Source organism: Aptenodytes forsteri, unplaced genomic scaffold (assembly GCF_000699145.1).
Source record: "Aptenodytes forsteri isolate BGI_AS27 unplaced genomic scaffold, ASM69914v1 Scaffold50, whole genome shotgun sequence".
In the NCBI taxonomy this organism is placed as follows: Eukaryota; Metazoa; Chordata; class Aves; order Sphenisciformes; family Spheniscidae; genus Aptenodytes; species Aptenodytes forsteri.
Window position 1 is genome coordinate 3543592 of NW_008795126.1, and position 21956 is coordinate 3565547.

Below are 21956 nucleotides of genomic sequence, written 5' to 3' on the forward strand. Positions count from 1 at the left end.
AAAAAAAGGGGGAAAGTGAAGCTAAAGAATTAACAGAGCAAGTGTCATCAGATGTTATAGCAAAAAATGATATGGATTTGTATCTTCGATTTACAGTATAAATGTGCTGCCACCACCAAGAAACTTTTTATAACTTCAACGGCATTTTGGTTAGGCTTGTAATAGTGTATTATCTAATTACCCTATTTTGAGCCTTTAAATAAAGCCAATAAAGCCTCCTGGATTCCTGATGTATTTTTCATAGTGATTCACTGGGAAAAGTACCAAACCTCTGCTCATTGCTTTGTAGCAAATGAGGAGCATTCACTTGACAGGGGTGTTGTTAAGCTTAGTTGAGGCATACAGAAACACTGTTCTTTTAAATTATCATAGAGCCACACCTCCACAAATAACTCCTTCCATGTATTACTCAGATGATCTACTATGACAGATCAACACCTCCTGAAAAAGGAGGCAAGATGCAGCTGCACCAAGAAAAAGTGGCACAACTACTTTCTCTTTTGTAGAACACAAATGCCGCATCATCTGGTACCAATAAGGTATTTATAACCTACCCATCCTTGATAAATCTGTGCTTTTAAGCAGTCTCACAAAGTTTAATTCATATGACATGACCAAGGGCTAAGGAAATATGCAATACACTTAGGGCAAACGTTTTAAGTAACTTCCTTAATCTGTTAGTGTAATACTCAAAACCAAGATAAACTGGTTTAATTCACAGTCAAAATGTTAGCAATGCCTGTGACCTCCCTTTTCATGCTGTACACATCTTCCTTAAATTTGCAAGTCCATCAAGTGAAAGATGCAGAAACTGTTACTATCAGCATTCTGCTCAAGTCTAGGCAAAGCCTGTGCACCACACCACTCTCCAGACTGAAGTTAAAATTTCTCTATCAAATTGTCCTTCAATAGTTCTGTTCAGCTCTTAGTAAAATCAGAGGATAGGCAAATTTGCTTGTTCAAGTCCATACCATTTTGGTAGTCAGAAGGTAAAAGACATTTATCAAATTATATTCAGGACTTATTTCCATGATAAATTCACCTTTCTGAATGCAAAAAGATGTATCATTTCTTTTCACTTACTAAAGCATCAGAACAAAAAAAAAAAAAAACAGTGATGTAATTAAAAAACAATCCTGCAGCACTACAACCATATGGAAATGTGGAAAGATAATACAAATGAAGAGTCTCACCCAAGAATGAACACAGAGGAATCCTTTTTGAATTCATCAAGAATCTTAAAACAAAAAAACAAACAAAAAAAACACAAAAAAAGGGGAAAAGATAAATAATAAAAGAATATGCAATTTTCTATCTAATTCCATCTAATAATGTCCACTGATTTGGGAAGGGGAAATATATGCATTTCTGCTCTAGAGAAGCTGCATACAAGTTGGCAAGACACATTTTGAATTAAACGCATAAGAAAAAACATACTGCCAAGGCTGGCAACTGCACTTCAGGCCTTTCAGTGTGAACACACGCAATTCTCAGGCAAAAAACTTGCTATTGATAAGGCACCTTATGCACACAGTCAGTCAAGTTTCTGTGGAGCTTTTATTGTTTGATATCCCAGAAAAACTGGAATTACGTATCATCCATCACATTTATTCATGTGAACATAAAACCTAAATTGCTTCCAGCTTGGCACAGCATAGTTACAGATCGCATGAAACTTATCACCTGACCAAAAGCAGTTGTTGAGCAAACTGAGGAGTTTCTTTGAAATGATCCACAAGGGGCGACAAGAAGAGTTTAAGGAAGTCAGAAAGCCTCCTTATTCTGTGTTTTACTCTTCAACTTTCTGCCCAAGCTAATTACCTAGACTTTCATGGCCAAAACTAAAACCCTGTCAGTAAATGGAGATTCTATATATACTACACAATAATTTCAGCATCACTTTTAAACAGCACAAGAAAGCTCTATTGCCAAAAGAAACAGCACTGACTTTGACTATCGAAGCTTCTATTTTAGCAACTGCAAGTTGAATCAACAATAAGCACGTCAAAGATATTTATGCAAGTAATTTCAAATTATGTGTTTTCACACAGTTTTAAAGGGTTTCTAACTCTCAGAGTCACTAAACGTATGCAGTTTCCACCAGCTTCACGAATCTGTGCAATGAATATGTGGAAACAGTAGTCAGGCAGTCGCCCATATAAATTAGCTAAAATGTAATTCCACTGCATTCATGCCTCCCAAGGACTGTCTGATCCATGTCTTGTAATGGACTCACCACCGGTAATCTCCAAGCATGAGAGATGATGAGAATAGCTGTTATTTGATGCTCAGGATACATCCCCGTGATTTACAGAATGTTCTTAGCGATAAAAGATTCATACAAGTATGGAAAAACCTTGCTCCTATCAGTAAAGAGATCAGCCAAGCCTAATGAAAAGACATTCTACATCCTGAACAAACTCACAAGAAAAGTTCTTCCCAGAAACCCCATTATATCTGTGCATATCTCTATTACCAACACACAAGAAGCAACATGAATGACTTATTCATCTTCTTAAGCCAATTGCTGATGGTGACTGTTATCTACACATCAAGTACAGTACTATACTCTTTTTCTGTTACAAGAATGGGGAAAAAAGAAAATTAGTAACAAACAGAAACAAAACAAAAAAAAAATCAGCATTCACTCTTTACTCTGATCAAGCAGTTTAACAGTATGAAGACTACTTATGAAAAAGCTTACCGATTTCTGTTGTTCAAACATTATTTTCTTGTAGAACAAATGAAATTGTTCAAAACTAAGCTCTTCCTTGTGAGCGCCTATTTCCTACAATAGAAAGTAGCACGCAGTGAATTTAAAATTCCCCGAACTGCATTTGCACAGCAAACAAGTTACTGTTACTCCAGCTGCCACCCTCTCACGCATTCTGTTCTACTCCAACTTCATTTGTTTTATCCACTTGGGATTTTTTTTAATTTATTTATTTTTTTAAGAATACAAACAAGTAATGATTCTTGGTTTGTGACATAGTGCTCCTAGCCCACATCTTTGGCCTTGCATTTTGTACCCTGACTCCATTTCCACTGTGTTACTGAGAGTGAAGTAGTGCCTCATTTAGTCACTGTTAGCTGGAGCAACAGAAGCAAGAATGTATGCTTTAAGGGTGGAGAGTTGGAAAGCAGGAAAAGGTGGCAATATTTAAAATTCCTGTAGGAATGGAAACGACCTTCAGAAGTTATTAATATTAGCAAAAGTTGGAGTGAAGAGGTTATTACTTGATCATATTGCAAAAAAATTCTTTTTCTTATATATGAATTTTATCTTAAACATAAAACATTTTCCTATACACTTGCACAGTATCAGCACCAGAGCTCAAAACCCAATGCTGGCTTTGGTCAACCCTACAATGAAAAGAAGGAACATTTATGTCTATATTTTCTTATAGCCTTAGATATAGGCAAAGCCAAGCTGAGAAATTAACCTATATAATTTTTTTAAATGTACATGGTAAGAAGCAAAAATATGGGCAGTATCCTGAAAAGAAATAACAACACTTATCAGATAATACCAAACAGATAAGTTATCAGGTAATTACCACAAATTTATCCTTCAAGAACTTCATGCTGCTCACTTTGAAGTTTACTTGGGGAAGAACAGTTTTCAACTCTCTAAGACTGATACTGGGAAAAAAAGAAGAAAAAAAAATATAGCAAAAACTCCACAGTTCTGCTGTATCTAGTCAGCTACTAATATATTTTTTATCAACACAAAAACGTGACTATTGAAACATTTTGGGTAGGGCTCATCTTGCATAACTGTAAACTTCTATAAACATAACACCTACATGTAAGCAAGCTAGCTATGTTTCCTAGTTAGAGGGGAGAAATAGGCATTTCAATTAACGTGGGCATCCATATCAGGATGAAAAGAACCATGCTGCAGAGACACCCGTTTCTCTCCATCAACAATTAATCAGATCTAGATGATCAGCTCAAATGTAGATGTTTACACATGGTCAGATGAACTGCAGCCTTTCTTCCATTGTTCCAGTCCCACTGAAACTGGAATATAGACACAAGGATATACCAAACATGAGCAGAAACAGAAAATAAAAAGCTCCAGTTTTCATTACCATTATAACCTTTTTCTCCAGCTGTTATTCACTTGGATGGCAAAATTGATTCACAGCAGCAAGACTCTCCCCTTCTGCAACATCTGAACATAACCTCATCCTTCTCTCACAACCAAGTCTTCCCAGAGAGGATTGCCTTTCAGGTCCATTTACACAGACCTGCTGACCCTTTTTACAGGGTTTCAGAATGTCCACTGATATACCAGCAACACTTAAAAAAAAAAAGTTTTCTAGATAACAGCAAGACCTTTCAAATAAGACATACTTATTTTAGATTTTAAACAACACAGTGCTTATATACACCAAGTATTTAAGCAATACTTATATACAAAGCTAAATTTATTAATTGCTGCAACACTTTCTGGCCGTACATCAAATCATGTACGATGTATACCTCAAACTTCTTTTGTTGAAGGAAGACTTTGTATTAGAAACAAACCTGTGAATAGCTTATTTTGAAAACCTCAATTTTCTTCACATCTTCCAGTTTTCTCATCAACCTCAGATTTTATTCCAGTGTCCTAGGTGCCACTGCCATAGCATCCTTCACTGCAAGCTCAGAGCAGCTCACAATATTTACTATACCTATCATCAAAATGGAAATAGGAGGTAGGGGAATGCCACTATAGCTCCTGTATGAACAGAGAGAGGGGTGATTTCTAAAGGAGCTGGGTGTCCAAACACTTTAAATGTGCCATAGGTACAGATGAGCCAATCTAACAGCTCACTGCTGTTACAAGAAGCAACCCCAACTCCTCTCCTTGTGCCCCACTCTGTTCTCCTGTTGCTATGGTCCCACTGCTTCCATAGGCCAGCTGTGATGCTCTTCAAACCTTCTGCTAACCTGATTCAACTTGCTAGGTGAGCAGAAAACTATGTGGCCAAGACAGACATAGAACAAGTTTTCCGCTGGCTTCATGAGGTCACCCAGCTCACCTCGTGCCCAGATCAGCGTCATAGCCAGAATAAGAAAAGGGGCTGGAATGCCCGATTAGCAGCACGGAGAGGTGGTAGAGGAAAAGGAAAGAGTGAGACTTCATCCATTCAGCAGCACCAAGCTGGTACACCAACTCAGCTGTCTCCTGTAGCCCCATTTCAGTCACCTGCTGCTCAACTTGTCTTTGGATAGCAAAGAACGGAAATTAGGTTGCATGTTCTAGGACAGAGTCTCAAACACTGGGTACTCTGGATAGGAACTGATACGAGGTCTCAGTGAGAAAGACGCAGCATTACAGTGGGACATGTGAAGGGCACAGGGACAAGTCCTAGAGTGGAAGATGAGGGGAATCAATGGCAGCAAAAGGAAGCAGGGAAGAATCATGAGAAGCAGGCACAACGTCCATGGGTCCTACTGCCAATGCCCACAAAACATTAATGCAATACCAACAGTACCTGAGAAAACAAGGCTAAGGCACTCTGTCTTGACCTACATTGCAATTCATAAGCCATTAACCCTCTGCAAACACAGGGTCAGAACAGTCACCTGAAAGCAACAAAAACAATTAGCACCTAGACGGAAGTTAACACTTCTATTCTACAGCGTCCATACAAACAGCTACCCTGTGAGATATTCTCATCTCCATTGTGTAGAGAGGGAAGGAGGCAAAGCAAGAAGGAACTTAGCCAAAGTCCATGCCAAAGCCAGATTAGAACTCAGGAAATTCCTGGCTTTCCGCCTTGTCGCCAGACCTCTGGAAAAAAACACTTCTTTTAGGAGTAAGAACGAGCACTCCATTTGTACCCTAAACACCAAGCACAAGCAATTTCCTCTGGCCAGACAAGCGCAAGCCAAAACAAAGAGCTGGGACTTCATTACCACTGGAAAAAGAAAAAAATCAACCTGTGAAACAGGACTTGCCTGGAAGCCTAACCTTTACAATTAACCTCCCTAGAAACTGCAACACTAAACACAATGAAACTCAGTTCAAACTCCTTTCCTGAATTTTTCTAAAAGCATGAATCATCTATCAAGAGAACGAAAAACTGCCCTCTCCACAGTGCAAGTCCCCTTGATCCTAACCAGACTGCTTTGTAGTGATGAAACAACAAATGAAACCTCTTCAACAGACATATACTGTCAGCCACAGCTTCTCTATCCTAACATTTGCTTTTGCTTCATGATCCTCACCAACATATCCCCATTGCAGGGCTAGTTTTTCAAAATACATCAGGAGGTATAAGCCAACATCGAGTAAAGGATGGTACTTTCCCCCTTCACCACTCTGGCCAGCTTATGAAACACCGTTTTGAAATGGTGTCTCAGCTCACACTGAAGCCAGCTGCACAATGCCACAGGCTGTCTGCAGAATGGTGTTATTTCCTGCAATAACACAGTCTCATTCACACAATGAAACATCACACTTTATTTCGCTTTTAGGAAAAGGCCTAAATGAGAGGAAATGCATGTACTTTTCTACACTGAATTACACCTGATAATAAAATGCATGTTCCAGACAAAGAGCAAAATCACGGTCAAGTAATAGACATGGGGAAGGAGGGGTTAACATTATTCTCAGTGTCACATGATTTCTAGAAACTCTAAGGAGAGGTATGCAACTGAATTCATTAAAAAAAAAAAAAAAGAAAAAAGTCTCCTTTGTTGTGCAAAAGCTACAAACCCACATCACACTGGGAGCTACAACCCATGGGACTTCCTTCACATGAGAAGCACCATGTCAGAGGTAATTCTATGGCTTTGGTCTATTTCAGTATATGGCAAAAAGACAAGCCCACGTAGCCAGGCCAATTGCTCAAAAAAAAAAAAAAAGAAAGATTTTGCCCTTATTCCAAACCACTAACTTGGCTTCCTTCTCTATCTACCCTCAAGAGTATCTTGTGTTTCCCACTGTTTAAGTAACTCTTTCACACAGTGCTACCCTGTCATACCAGTAGTCTTCCTCCTCCTCTCCTCTAATATCCTCAGGTATCTCTCTTATCTCCTCGTCCTCCTAATATTCTGTTCTGTTCTCCTCACAGTTCTGACCCCTGCAGGAAAGAATTCATGTTATTGCTGGGACAACCCTATCTCTGGATATATCTGACACTGCTGCCATGACTAGTTTCAAACTAGATACCACACATACTAGCCATGTTCAGGCCCCATCAGGACTGAAACAAGGGAAGGCTAATCACTTAAACATCTGCCCTGGATCTTTAGCAGCTCATGTTGAACTCTGCTTATGCAGCTTCATTGTTACTAATGCTGAAATAAGCTTTTAAAAGCTGGATCTGGTCTGTCTACATTAGAGTGTAGTCATTCCAATTCAAAGACGCTTCAGCAATTATACAGTTCAAGCTGCTGGGCTCCAACTTGGCTACGAAAGGGCAAAGACCTCTATAAAGCAAGCAACCTAACACACCTGCACAGCTGAGCTGAATCTCTACAGTAAGACTGGGAGAAGAGAACTCCCTTTCCTCATTCTGGCAGGGTAATTCTAGGCCAAAAGCAAAACTATTTCTTTTTCATCATGTGCTTCCTCATTATACCACGTACATGAACATGAGTGAGTGCTATGAATACACTGTGTTTAGCAAAAGGCAAAACTCAAGTTGTTAAAGCAAGAGCAAATGCCATTTTCAGGGGTCTCATATTTCACATCTTGGATGAAGAAGTATTTATTTCTTTTCATTCCATGTTAGAATCTGCAACAAAAGTTCACTAAAACCAAACTGAACAAAGGGAGAGCTTCTTACCTATTTCTTCTCGTTTGATCAACAGAATAGATCTGCTTTCTCAGCCAGCTTGAGGAAAAGAGGGAAAAAAGAAAAAAAAAAAGGTTTAATCTAGGAATTATAAAAGAAAACACAGCCAATGAAATATCAAAATCCATAGAAGAAATTCAATAGAAATATTTAGAAGTCATAAGATACATCTCTTTTAATAAAGTAAAAACATTTCCAGGGCAGCATCTAAGGATTCAGCCAGTTTTATAACCATATTTGTAAATACATACTTTTCTGCTGCTTAATACTGCATTTTAAAGTCACATAAACAACACAGGAAGGGGAAGGGAGGGCAGGACAGAAAAGAATGAGCAACCAGAAGCTGTAAAAATAAGTGGATAAAGTGAGCCAAAACTTCAACTAATCTAAACTAGAGTAACTCCATAAAGTCAATGATTTATGCCAGCTGAGGCTGTTGGTTCAAAGATCTGTTAGATGCATAAAAATTAAAAATTAGGGGGGAGGGAGAGGGGTTTAAAGAGTTTTAAAGAAAATCCTCATTAGAGTGCATGTCAGTTTTAGGTGCACAGCAAAATACTATTAGCAGCATTAATAGTAAGTATACACACACACCCCCCATTTTGATCTAAAGGATGAACACAGCATGTCATTATTAAGCTTATCCTCAGTCTCTACGGGAATCACTCTGCTGCACAAATATAGCCTGGAACCCAGTAGCACTTTGCGTAGCAGCTCGCTGCAATACCATACAATAGGTAAGAATAGATAAGAATACTTTCTCCCCAGCTGGAACGGCAAGTAAGTAAAGACAACATCAATGTCAAAGCCACAATTTGGTCAGGTAGCAAGTGAGGACAGGATATATCCTCACAACAGGTAACAGCAGTGACCACAAACAAAAATGTCAGCAGTGATGAAAAGCAATCAGGTACAGAGACAGCGTTAAAAGCTTGTCAACAAAACTGGCATTCTGATTGTAAGTAGTTTCAAGTGCAACATCCTTAGAAGCATTAAGGACGCAGTTTCACCATCATATGGCTGGCTGCTAAAAAGTAATCCTTAAAAATGTTCATTTTCAGCCTGGCTCTCTGAGTAAGCTAATCCATTGCCGTACAATGCAATGGGTCCAATAAAAAGGAGAAACCGCAAAAGCACACCTTGGAATTATTGGGACACAGGACACATGGACATCTACTACAGCAAGCCTACTGTGATTGCATAAGACATTTGAATTTTCCAAGAAGTCAATGCACACTTACACCAGATGTTCTTGTGATCTCATTAAGAGATTCTCGTTTTGGTTTGGTTTGGTATACAGAACAAGGTAAATTGCAAGTCCACATTAGAGGATACAGCAGAGTGCGATTCCAGAACATGTATATAGCAAAATAGACATGGAGAATTTCCATATGAGCTTTCTGTATCATACACTAATTGGAGAGTAGTTGTTCTTAAGGTAACTGGCAGGCACCACTTGTTGCACCTTAAAAATTTCTTTCAGATTTTCCACTTTCAATTCCAAAGAAACGTCAAGTCTCACAAAGTGAAAATATGTCCACATACCTCTCTGTGATCGCAGGTGTGGGAGCACTCATGACCTCTTGATACAAGATATTCAAGCCACACAACCATTTATCAGCATCATCTTTAGAGTCAGCTGAAAAAAATAATATGGTGTGAGAAACATCAAAACAAAATCAACACAAAACCAAGACATTACTTGTGATGTTTAAACTCTAGTACACAAAGCTGCTGATTAACCTTTCTCTCTGATAAATCCCATTGCATAGCTTCATGTTGCTAATAATAAAACTAATAAAAACCAGCATAAATTTGGGGGTGGGAGGGTTAATTCTGGAAGCTCTGTCAAAAAATTCCTCCTTTTAGAAGTCTGCTTATCAGGGTAGGCAAGTTTCAATATCTCAGCAGAAAGACTATGAAACTACTGCTGAGCTCTTGTAGTAACACAATCAAAATTCATTTTCTCATCTTCGATTTCCAAAGTGGCAAAAGCCCAGAGACCTAAATCTAGAGCAACTTGAAGTGCACAGACAAAAGAACTCAGTGTTATAGCATAAAGCTAGTTCATTATATTCCAAGCAACCTACAAGAAAATTGTGAAGTACTGGCTTTTGATGGACATAACCACCTCCTGTCTGTCCTATCCATGCCTCTAAACACAGATTGTTCCAGACTAGACTTAGGCAAGAGGAAAAGGAAGGGAGCAATGTACAAAACTGGTGTAGCTTACATAGAACACATTTTAATACAAGTGAAGTTGAAAAAAGGTCTAAAATTCTTTGTGCAGTTTAACACTAGAAGCCAGGTACATCTTCCTTCCAACCTTACAAATTGGTTTATCACTGTCTTGTTTTGTTTTAAATGTAGTTTGCCTTTCCATTTCCCAAACCAGAAGAGTCCACCACATCATTTAACGTGATCGCATTTGGTAATACTTCGACCCAACAGAAGCAAGATGATGAACTGCATGCTGGGTATAGCCTTCCCTAGGGAATACCAGTTAAGCCAAAACCATTTTTTTGGGCTTTAGATGAGATGCTATCATTACAGCCTTCAGTTGAGCAAAGTCCACTTGCTTTAGCATGCTGGTTCTGAAATTCCATGAAGGCATTCTTCAGTTAAATCAGTTCTGAAAAACTATTTTCACACAGGAGCTGTAATCTGTGCAAATTCTTTTAACTGCCTTCAAAGCAAAACAGTTTCTCAAAAGACGAAGATTACATTTTATTTAAACGTACTTTCAAACAATGCTTTATCCCCCAGGGATGAAGCTAGAGCCCAGCCTCAGCTCCCCATGGAAATTTTTTTCAATTAGTTACAATTTCGGAAAGAACACCCACTACCACTGCCAAACCAATTCTTCTCCCAAGACAATTCTGCCCTTACTGACAGCTACCATTCTTTTTAAGTAACAATTATTTTATATGGTTTTAAGAAACCACGACAAAGCGCGTTAACAAGGAAAAGGATTTCTCCCTTAATTGAAAGTTATATTGTGTTGTTCTGCAGTTCAGCATTAAGGCAACAAATCTCATGGTACTGAGTGTTTTCAAAGTGTTGGCAGAGGCCTGGTTTTGAGAACTGCCATGGAGGAGGGACAGGGGGGTTGTTAGAGGAAATCAATCTGAAGTACCTGGCACAGCTGCACTTAAGCATAGCCACTTACTCAAAATTTTCACAGAATTCAGCCAACAATGGTAAAACTTATTTAAAGTTAAAAGCCTATAACAATGGATTAGTCACAAGCAGTCTTTAATTTCCAGTGCATCAGACTGTGAAAAACCTGTCTTCTAGTACTGCAATCTATAAGCAATTCATTCCATTTAAAAAAAAAACAAGCTACTGTTAGCATTAAAATGCTTACAAAGCACTGCTCTTTTCTCCCATTAAGATTTTGCAAAGAATTTAATTATTTAAATGGACAAGCATGTTCCTGCACAGGACAGAGGGAACTACCACTCCAAATAAATCTTCTGCATGATTCTAAACCAAGGATCCATCAGAAATTTTTTAGAAGAGAAATCTCTTTATAAACTCCACTGGTTAGAAGCTGTATTCAGCCTGCACTGTAAGAATTTATATCCCTTTTCATTTCAAAATCCTTGGTTTTGTGACCCTGGATAATCTCACCTGAAATAAGAAGTGCCCCAACCCTTTCCACAGATACAGGATACAACTTCCCTCTGCTTCACACCGATCTCTTCATTTTCAATTTATCACCTTGTAATTTTATTTATGGTCCCCTAGTACTTCTTTAGAAGAGGTTTAGTATTATCAGGTGACATGCACACACATAACCCAAACTAGAACTTCATTTTTGCAAATTAGTCTGCAATTGCTCATAGGTGATAGCAAAGTTTCTGCGATACAGCTGTAGTCTAACTCTTCATGGCTATTGTTTCCAGAATCATTTTGGCCAGACTAAAAATGCCAGGGCAATATTCTGGCCACACTGAAGACAATAGCAAATCCTTTGCTGACTTTAAAAAGGACAATGTCACCTCTGCTCTTCAGTGTTGAAAACCTTACTAGAGATGTTTAACCAGCAAAAGTCTACCTTGCTAGAAATGATTGAGCAAATCGGAAACTACACTCACACGATACACTGTGTGCTTTGAAAGCAAAACATTACAAATGCAGCAGTTCACAGACATAAAGGGCCGAGTAAAAGGTCTACCTCCAGATTTTAAACATCCGGCGCGCTCCTGAACTGCAGAAGTCAAAACCGCAGTTTTCTTTGCGTTACTATTCCATCAATGTATTTGATTTGTTTAATTGGTAGGTTTAAAGAAGAAACAAAGAAGAAAAAAGTACCTGCTAAGCTTAAGGTGTTGAGGACAAACTGAGTACCATAAAAAATAGTAAAGCAGTGTTCTTCTCTTTGCTTTGCTTTGCAACGCTCAAAGTCCTTCGAATTCTTTCCTGGGCGAATTTCTTTTATTTCCATCAGATCCACTGAAAGGAAACAACATTCAGTCAGTACAACTGCACTTACGTTCCAGCAGAGCCTGAAACAATAAGATGAACAACTCAAAGCATGCATACATATATACAATATCTATATATATAAACTTACAGATCTTTATTGGGCAAGAAATGCAAATTGCACCAGCTTGCAATCCACAAATCCACAACTAAATATATTACTGATTAACAGGCAACAGTAGAGAAGGACCAAAAGAAGAAGAAAAATAACTTTTAATATTTTTATCATTTCACTACCACTGATTATCCATGGACAAAGTGTATAAACATAGCCCCTTTGGGTTACAGAAGACATGATTTCACAAATGACATTTACTCTAAGCAAGAAATTTCCAATTGCCATGACAACTGTTCAGAGACAAAAAAGAAAAGATACAACTTCTAACTTACCCACCTAAAAATTATGCATCAGATCTTAGACAGTCAGCTAACCTTGTCAGCTAGTATAGTCACTGGCACTTGTAAGAAAAATATTTAAAGTAGGAATATAAAGAGAAAATCCAGCCTAATAATTAAAATGTTTCTGAGTTTTTTCCTGGTCAACTCCAAAGAGATCTCTGTCATTTAACATAACCTGTTGTATCCTGTTGTATCACTTTCAACTTGCTGCTTTCTACAGCAGCAAGTATTAGAGCATAGCAGAATGTGAACACTGCACAAGCACACATTTTCTCAAGTCAGCTCCCTTTTTATCAAGCCCTTGCTACGTGGCCTGCATAACAGCAGTGAGACAGCACTGAAATAGAAATATGTGCACTCTCAAGATAAGATACTTATTAGAAAACTGAGGAAGTGGTTTTGTTCTGCCTGTGGACCAGACAAATAAACAGCTCTTCCCACTTCTGGACAGTCTTGACTTATGAGCTACAGGATGAAGAGTGAAGAAAAACATTTCATGGCTGCTCTTGAAATATGTTTATCAGACCTAGCAAGATCCAAGGAAAATAGCTGAGCATTTCTGTCCATGCATTTAAGAACTCTGCAATGTAAAAACCCTGTTTTAAATGAGCACCTCATCAGTAACAGAAGACAGTTAATAACATAATGAAAAAGCAACTCTGCTGCCAACCGAGGGGGAGCTGAACACTGGTTAAAGCTTCGGCCTGCGTAACTCTGGGTTTCTATGATGCCAACATGGAAAGGAAGGAGGGACAAGCAAGGAAGTTCATCAATAAAATCCTGATAATGAAACATTAATTTATCTTGGAATTTCTTATTCTCTGCAAAGTATCTCAGCCAAACTTACCACCAGACACTCCCTTCTCCCAGTCATTAAACAACTTACCTTGGGAAAATGGGACCTCAAAGGTTAACCTGAACTAATCTTTTCCAAGCGTAATTATCTTTAAGATAGAGCTTTTAATGTCTCAGCCTCCGTGGCTCAGCCACCCTCTCAAATCATGAAAACATTTCCTAAGATCTGCATATGTGATTGGTTAGGGCCCCTAAATTTAGATGCAAACTACTAAAAAAAATTAATGACATGACCATAAACGACCAGCAACCAAAAGCTCTGATGACTCTGATCCCCTTATCATCCAGAGTCTCACTTAGATCCCTAGCGGTGTATCCAAATATCCATCCCAAAATGCCTCCATCTGAAAAAGATGACCTAAGCCCACCAATTCACGTTAATATCAGCAGAGAAGAATCAGGATGCAGAAATAGCGAGTACCCAAATGGAGAGGGAAGGAGGTTGCATGGCTGCAGTAAACAGCACGGGACTGCACACCATGCTGGCTCATTCTAATCACGGGCAAGAGCAACCCCAGTCACCTCTTCCGCTTTCCTTCACCCAACAAATCCCTGCTGAAAAACAGTTTTAACTTCAAAGTGAAGCACACTTTTCATTTCAGACTCCTATAAATCCACACATATGAACACCACACCACGAAGACCCCCTTAAAAGTATAAACTATAAACAGCAATAAAACAGATTTCACAACCTGCATTGCTGTTGTCATTTCAAGCGGCTCTTACCTCATACTGACCTCTGAAACAAACACACAAACTTACTCAATGTCTCCCCTCAGTTACATATACTCACTACAGTTCTTTTCATTGCATTACAACCTTTCAACCCTACCATCCCATTCTCCTGCGTGAACGTATGTGTATATACATATAGGCACAAGGATTTTTGTATGCACAGGTTTCACACTGGTAACCGTATTATCATTTCTCCAACTGGTCTTTGAAAAAGAGATTACTATACCCTAATTGCTAAACATTCAGTAAACAGAGGAATAGTTCAGCAAGAGAACAAAAGGGGGGGGAGAGAAATTATTTATATAAAACCCCCTCAAATTCAGAATTTTACATTCCTGTACTTTTCAGGCAACATATTATATATGTCCTGCAAAATTCCGGCAAGATATCATTACGTTTACTTAAATAATATATGAAACATGTACAAAACACAAGTTTTATTAAACATTCTTTAGATTTTCACAGAAATATATACTACATGTTACAGTTTCAGAAAATGAATGGAAACTACCTGCATATATTTTAACGACATTTTATAATGTCATTTAGGATGTATTATTCTATACTATTGAAAGAAAAGCCAAGGCAGAAAATCAGAGGGAGAAGAGAGACATGCAGAGCAAGCATAAATTCTGGTCTCGCGCTAAGCTCTGCTGTCTTCCCAGGTAGTCTGGAGTCACCCGGCACCCTCCACACAATGCCCACTAAGTCCAGAATGGCTGATCCCGACTGAACTGAGAAAGGAACAGGCCAGGAAAAGCTGCAACATGTTTCAGACTCAGATTAGTAAATCAACTGTACCAACGTAGCTGTTACGCAGTCACTGTGAACTTCTTATAGCACAATCTGTCACTGAACAATTAAAATGTAACTTCATGCCTATGCCAGAACTACAAGCACAGCGCCTCGGACACTCTATCTTCTTGCTGCCTTGAAGTACTGGAGACTTCCTCCTTCTCAATCCCACGTGCAAATTGCAGAGCTGTATCCTGACCTGGCTTCACAGACAGATATTCCTGGGGCCTGATAAACTTGAAAAAAGCACAGACCTGGACATATGCAGCTTGCAGTGTCAGATCAAATCCAATATGCTTGCAGGTGCAATTTCCATAAAATTGTGCAAGAAGATTAATGCATTTCCCAAGGAAACATAAATCAAAGTACGCCCTGTAGAGAAGTTGACTCAAACCCAGCAAGACAAGGAGGACACTCCCAACACATTCAGTCCCCAGCCAAACAGTTCAGAAGTCTAGTGCCACTCTAAAAACCCTACAATACTAGTTTACATTTCATCCATTCTTTTATGTGGTTATTTCCATGGGTTAAAAGGATCTCCTTGGCAGCCTCATCAGTCACCTACTGATTCTGACAACTCCCTCAAGTGGCTCTTTAACGAGACCGGACTCCAAGGGACCTTCAATTACCATCCTGTTTCAGGCTCTGATCTGGACAGACTCCAAGGGACCTTCAATTACCATCCTGTTTCAGGCTCTGATCTGGACGTGCAGTATTCGTGGCAGTTCAGAGCCTGAAGGTGCTGAACTTCAGCTCCTGCTGTTGTGTGTTACCCGGCAAATCAGTTAATTCAATGGATCGTTACACTACTACATAGCTACTTTCCAAAGACTGCACAGATTAATTGCTCAGTGCCTTCCAGAGCGCCTGCTAGAGCTCTTTACTGCCATAAACTTAACAATAGACTTTTGATCCTCAACATCTCCACTGATCTCCATTCAAATAACATGGCAGTAGTGATCACATTTAGTCACACACTTATAGGTATGAATTGCTGTTACCTTTCCTTCAGTTACACTTAGAGGTAGACAGTAAAACAGAATTTGGATTCCACTACAGTAAGTGCTGTGCAAGCTGAGTAGAAGACAAGACATAAGCACAGGTAGAAAATGACGTGAACAGAACTGCAAAAAACATTACATTGTTGTACACAACACTGTGCTCCTCATTCCAGAAGAAGAGAACAAACCAGTACTGCTGTTCAAAGGGAGAAGTTCTGCCTCTGTCCGCCCCCATGCTCACACAACACCCACCTCTGGTTGGGAGCGCAAGCATTCAGCACCTAAACAGACAACTGGGTTAGGGAATAGACCCTGCTTAAAACCAGCCAATGCCAACAGCAGAACACCTTATGTTAGCTGAAGTGCCCATGTAAGTTCGCTGTAGGAAGGCAAGTTTGCATAGATCAGCTTTGGTCCAGTCAGATAATTTTAGACTGGAAATTCAGGCAGATTGTATATAAATGGGATAAGTCAGAAAACCTTAGAGGCTGTCAACCTAGCAAGGTATCCTTGATAGAAAAGTCTCGATAAACCATGAAAAAGTTCAGCTGAGACTGGCATTATGGACTACGGAGTCTTGTAAGATAAAGCTCCTGACTGAAAGTCCAAAGTCCCTGGGAGTCTTTCAGTGTCTGTGGCCAGAAACGATGCTTGGATCAGAGCTCAGAGTTATATACTTAATGGAGGAGAAGAAAAAGCCTACAGAGAGATTCAAAGGAGGCTTACAGAGTTGGAAATCAGGCCATGAGCATTATTTACTTCAGCAGGTATTTTCAGTAAGTCTCAAGAAGGCTAAAGGGAAACTACTGGCAATGTTTCAGAGAGGAAAATAAGGCACTCTGATCACCTAAGTGCCATGGACCTAGACACAGGGTGGGCATTCTTTATAAGAATATACTCACATTTTCATGCGTGTGTATACATAGCAACATTCTGCACTTAAGAACCAGTTTTCAGAATCCACATTTTGTTTCAACAATTTGCATTACAAAACATTCCAAAGAAGGTTTCATTTCAGAAAGACAGAAACTGGCCCCTGCAACACAGGCTATGTGCAAATGAGCACCCAGTGAATGAAGAAAGCCTTTAGTATCCTTTTGCAAATGTACTTCACGGTGGTTAGTGAGGACAATGGCTTTGTTCTCACTTCTGCGGAATTAAAGATTAACTATACAATGTGTGTCTTAACAGCCTGTTTTATTCAGAGCAGCAATGAAACATGGATTTTGTGCAACTCTAAAGGGAAAAAGGTGAGGCTTCTCTCAGAGAAGGACGAAGTCACATGAAAGCAGAAATCTCCTGCAGCATGAGAGTATAGATGTGGCATGGAAAGTAATTCAGCTCATACAAACAGTGAAATTTAGTGAGACATTCAGTGGCCCAAGGAAGTCGTTACAGGTAAGCCACAAAATTATCTGAAAACACAGTTACCAAGGATGGAACATGAGAAACAGCATGGTGCATCTTGAGAAAGCACACATGACTACCTTTCCTAGGGGTCCTCTGGGGATTCAGCTGTGTGACTGACATAAGCATTAGAGAAGTGCACTTCTTAAACCCACAGGTTTTTAAGTAATCAGGTCACACAGAGCTGTCATGTACAGTAACAACAAATTACCATTAAATTAATAACTTCTCACTGGACTGCTCAGCAGAGCAACAACATATTACAGCTCTTCCCAGTTTGAGCTCTGATTCAAGGGGCCATACGTCTCAAATGGCTATTGGTTTCATATTAAAAATTAAAAGGCACCTTCACAAAATGAGATAAGAATAGGGTAAAATTTACATATGTGCCCATAAAAATTTACATTCTACTCCATGCAACAAACCAAAAATGTTGCCATGTAAAACTTTGACTTTTGGGAAAGCATACTGGAGTACCTATGTCTTGCACTCACTTTGATCAATCACATTAGGGGTGCTCAGGTCTATGAAGTTCATTCGATCCCCATTTCGCTGGCTGGCCATGACAGGAAGTCTGGTCGTTTTAAGTTAGCATTCAACATTGCAGAACTGATCTGCTAAAGGGAAGAAATTATCTGAAAACAGCTAAAGGCTACACACGTTCATTTTTTCATTTGACCACAGAAACCAAGCTCTAAATACTCAGCTGAAGACTTGCCCAAAGATCCCCTGGGTGACAACTGAAACATAGCCATTTCAAAACAGAAAAAAGGTGAATTTTAATGTTCCTTTGAAAAGATACTCCACAAAGAGCAAGAAGTGGATTCACTTTTGCAATGACATACCATTTTTTAACAGTGTTCAGAACACAAAACAGAAAGAAAATTACAGAATATGGACTTGGGGTTTTCAGTGTGAGTTAAGTTTATTTATTACTTTATGTCTGAAACAGTAAGGAAATTCAGACAGAAAGAAATTCTGATAGCAGTAAAATAAAAAAAGTCACTACTAGAAACTAGCAAGGTCAAGTCTAACATTGAAGCCAAAAGAAGCACTCATTTCACAGTCCTCAGGAGAATATGTGGATACTCATCACTTCTCCCAGAAAGGTACAGATGCTGTAAATGTTTATACCATCTACTCCAAAGGGAAATAAATAAGTTTTCCACCATAAGGAAGTTCACATTGGCATTAACAATTCTACTAATTAAATGACTTAGCTGTTTAACCTGCGGGCTGGGGAAAATCCCTCATCTCTGTTCAACAACGTAAGCCACTTGCATAAATAGTCTCCTAGGTGTTAGTTTTTTAAGTTTCCCAATGTATCTGACAGCCAAAAGGACGCACAGAACCAAAATTTACTCTCTTTGCCAGGTCATTTTAGCAAAGATTTTAAAAGCAAAATTAGCAAAATTTGATTTCAGGAAAAACATGCTGCAGCATAAAATTCACAAAATACAACAATGAAGATAAAAACCCCCCAACTTTTCAGCTAGAACAGCACCACCTGTGGCAACATACATAAGATTGCCATTACATTAAATTATACATCCCTGCATTTCACCTCACCCTGTAAATTGTATGTGGCCTGATCAATGAGCTTTGATCATTAAATATCCAGGTACAACGTTTTGCAGAAACTAGTGATTTCTGCTTGGCAATGTAACACAATCTGAAAACACAAATACAGTGCAATCTTGCAGATCAAGAAAAAATAGAGCAGCTCCCACAGGTTCTAAATCTACACATAATGTGAGTTTACTAAGTTAGTTCTTTGTTTCCATTCGCTCCCCTTCTTAATATACCTGTGAAACATGAAAATTCAACTCGGTTTTATGGGTTTTTTAAAAATCATATTCTAGAGGACAAATTCTGTAAAATCTCTTTTCAGCAGGAAGAAAATCTCAAGTGAACTTAACAATCTTTGCTAATTATTTTTCATAGGTTAGATGAGAGATCAGTAACACTAAATGAATTTGAGATGGCAAATGTATTTAAAAAGTGGGCGACAGTCATTTTGTTCTACAAACTCTGGAAAAATATTACAGAAAAAACAGGAGAAGAGAGACAATGTGAAATTAGCAGTCTATGTTAATCCTAAAATAAAATGTTATGCATTGTTGGTCATACCTTTCTATTAAAAATTAAAAAAGGTATAAGATAGTCCTACTGCATTAATAAAGGTCTGGACTGAAGAAAAAAGAAATGGTTACTATGTGTTATACTGAGGCATATCATTATCATCAAAAGCCTCAATTTAAGTAGCCTTTATTCCTCTGCTTCATAATTTTGCAATTACATTGACAAGAGGTCTGCATCTCTGCCATTCCCAAACACAGGTATTTCATCCTCTGAGAAACAGAAAGTTCTCAGAATAAATTAATACTATCACATCTATTCCCTTTTGTCTTTCAACCTTCCCTATACCCTAACCTCTTGGTCTACGTACAGAAAGAGCATTTTAACAGCTGATATATTGTATGACCTTTTCCTAAACATGGCCCTCCAATGCTTTAAAACCTACTTCTTGTTGTGTGCTTGCACAACTAAATGGTCACTAGATTATTTTTTTTCTTGAGTATTTTGCAATAAATCAAGAACATCAAAAAAGATAGGTGATCTTTCTTTTCCAAAGATTAAGGGATTAAAATATGGTTTAAATCATTTTACAAAAGCAGGTCACCTGTTCACATGAAAAAAAAAATTTCTAGGCAATCAAAAAAAGAGAAATCATCTTATATCCTCAACAGAATCTTCCTTGAAACATGCATGCTTGTATTACAGAGAAACACACGCTTGCACATTCAAGGAAGGCACCACGGATTTCTCAGAGCATAAATTCTCCTGGCTGTGAATCATCACTTAACACAAGTATTCATGGAAGAGTATGCAGAAACTCACATATTTTCCAGTGACTAATCAAACTCTAGTTGCCACAAACTTTCCCTTGATAATTATCCTTAAAGCACTGTGCATCTGATAAAGAATTAAATATCCATTATGGATCAGCTTCCTGGAGATTTACACCTTGCCACCTACTTGCTCTACAAGCTTAAATACCATAACCTCTTTGGGCCCTAATTTATTTACGTGCATATAAATGTGTATACCACAATACAAGGAAATTTGGGAGGCCTTATTTGGTAGTGCTGAAAAGTACTTTCAGTCAGCAAACCCCAGGTGCCGGTCACACAGACATGTCTCTTAGCAGAGTACTGACAAGCACTTTGCACCCTTGGCCACCCCTTCCTTCCCCTGTGCCTTTCACTGCTGTCCAGTAGTTCCCTCCACCGCTATCTCAGCTATGACAGTACACTTGTTTGTGGGCCATCTGGTATCCCAGCAAAGAAACAGCGCAGCATAGTAGCTGACATGGAGGCAGAAGTGATCCCCAGATACCATGGGGATGTACAACACACATCCATTGTGTGGCCAGCCTGCGACAGTTTGAAGTGGGGAGAAACAACACAGGGTGTGTGTGACCCAAGGGCCACCACACGGACCCACGCACAGTTTTAAAGGGTAAACACACAATAAAAATACACAGCAGAAACATAAGAAAGTGACACGCTGAGCAACACACCGCACTAAATCATGCTGGTAAGTCACAGCTTCAGAGTCATGTATCTAGTATGCATAAATTAGTTTCTGCAAGAAAAGGGCCCATTACAAATTAAACAAGCAAATCAATTCCCTCCGTACAAGGAAACTGAAGCTTCCTTCTCTCATGTGTTGGTAAGGCAAAAGTTAGTTTAGATCTACTATAGTTACCAAGAGTTGTTAAATTGCAAACCTGTGAATGTACAATGGTCAGTAAAACCTATGGGTAAACAATCCATAGCCAAGTCATACTGGGTCCCACTTGCACTGGGGTATCACTTGATGGAAAACATTCCCCACCGCACACCTTCCCCTGCTACAGAATCAAAGTTGCCAAATGCCTTCCCTAGCACCAGGCAGCTTCTAAGTCAGGCTGTGCTTGAGCAAGGAAAAGTGGTGGGGGAAGACTGTGGTCCACCCTAGACTTCTAAGAGATTTGCTTATTTTTCCTGGCAATGGTATCTGATACCAGCTACAGATCTAGTACCATGGGTTTTAGACCCATGGCCCTGCAAAAAGTGCTCCTTTATTTCTGTGCTGCCTTTTACACTCAAAATTCCTCTCAAAGTTCAAATCACATTTTTACATTTGCAATGCTTTGCAACAGAACTCCCATACTTAAACTAACTGTATAGATGAAAGAAACAAAGCACAAAAAACCCTCACTGCCTCAGAGTTAGGAAGCTGGTGTTATTATGCTTTTCATATATTCAGTGGCCAGAGCAAGAGCCTCCAGCAGACAGTAATTCAGAGTAGGAACTAAACTTTGCTCTGGAGGAGCCTTTCATTCTCTCAACTGACTATCTGGACAGACAGGTGAGACTAGCCTTGTAAGTTATCTGCTTAATATTAGGCTGTGAAAATATCACCTCAAAGTTAT

General features: G+C 39.0%; 1 protein-coding gene across 1 annotated transcript in view; it reads right to left on the reverse strand.

The window, feature by feature from the left end:
* PLCG2 (phospholipase C gamma 2) overlaps window positions 1-21956 on the reverse strand; it is a 58958-nt gene that overhangs the window by 31035 nt on the left and 5967 nt on the right. The window contains exons 2-7 of the mRNA XM_009277302.2: window positions 12114-12254; window positions 9342-9435; window positions 7788-7835; window positions 3558-3642; window positions 2705-2788; window positions 1194-1237 (exon numbers count right to left, since the gene is read on the reverse strand). Coding sequence (XP_009275577.1) covers window positions 1194-1237; window positions 2705-2788; window positions 3558-3642; window positions 7788-7835; window positions 9342-9435; window positions 12114-12254 — 496 coding nt within the window. The remainder of the gene's footprint in view (window positions 1-1193; window positions 1238-2704; window positions 2789-3557; window positions 3643-7787; window positions 7836-9341; window positions 9436-12113; window positions 12255-21956) is intronic.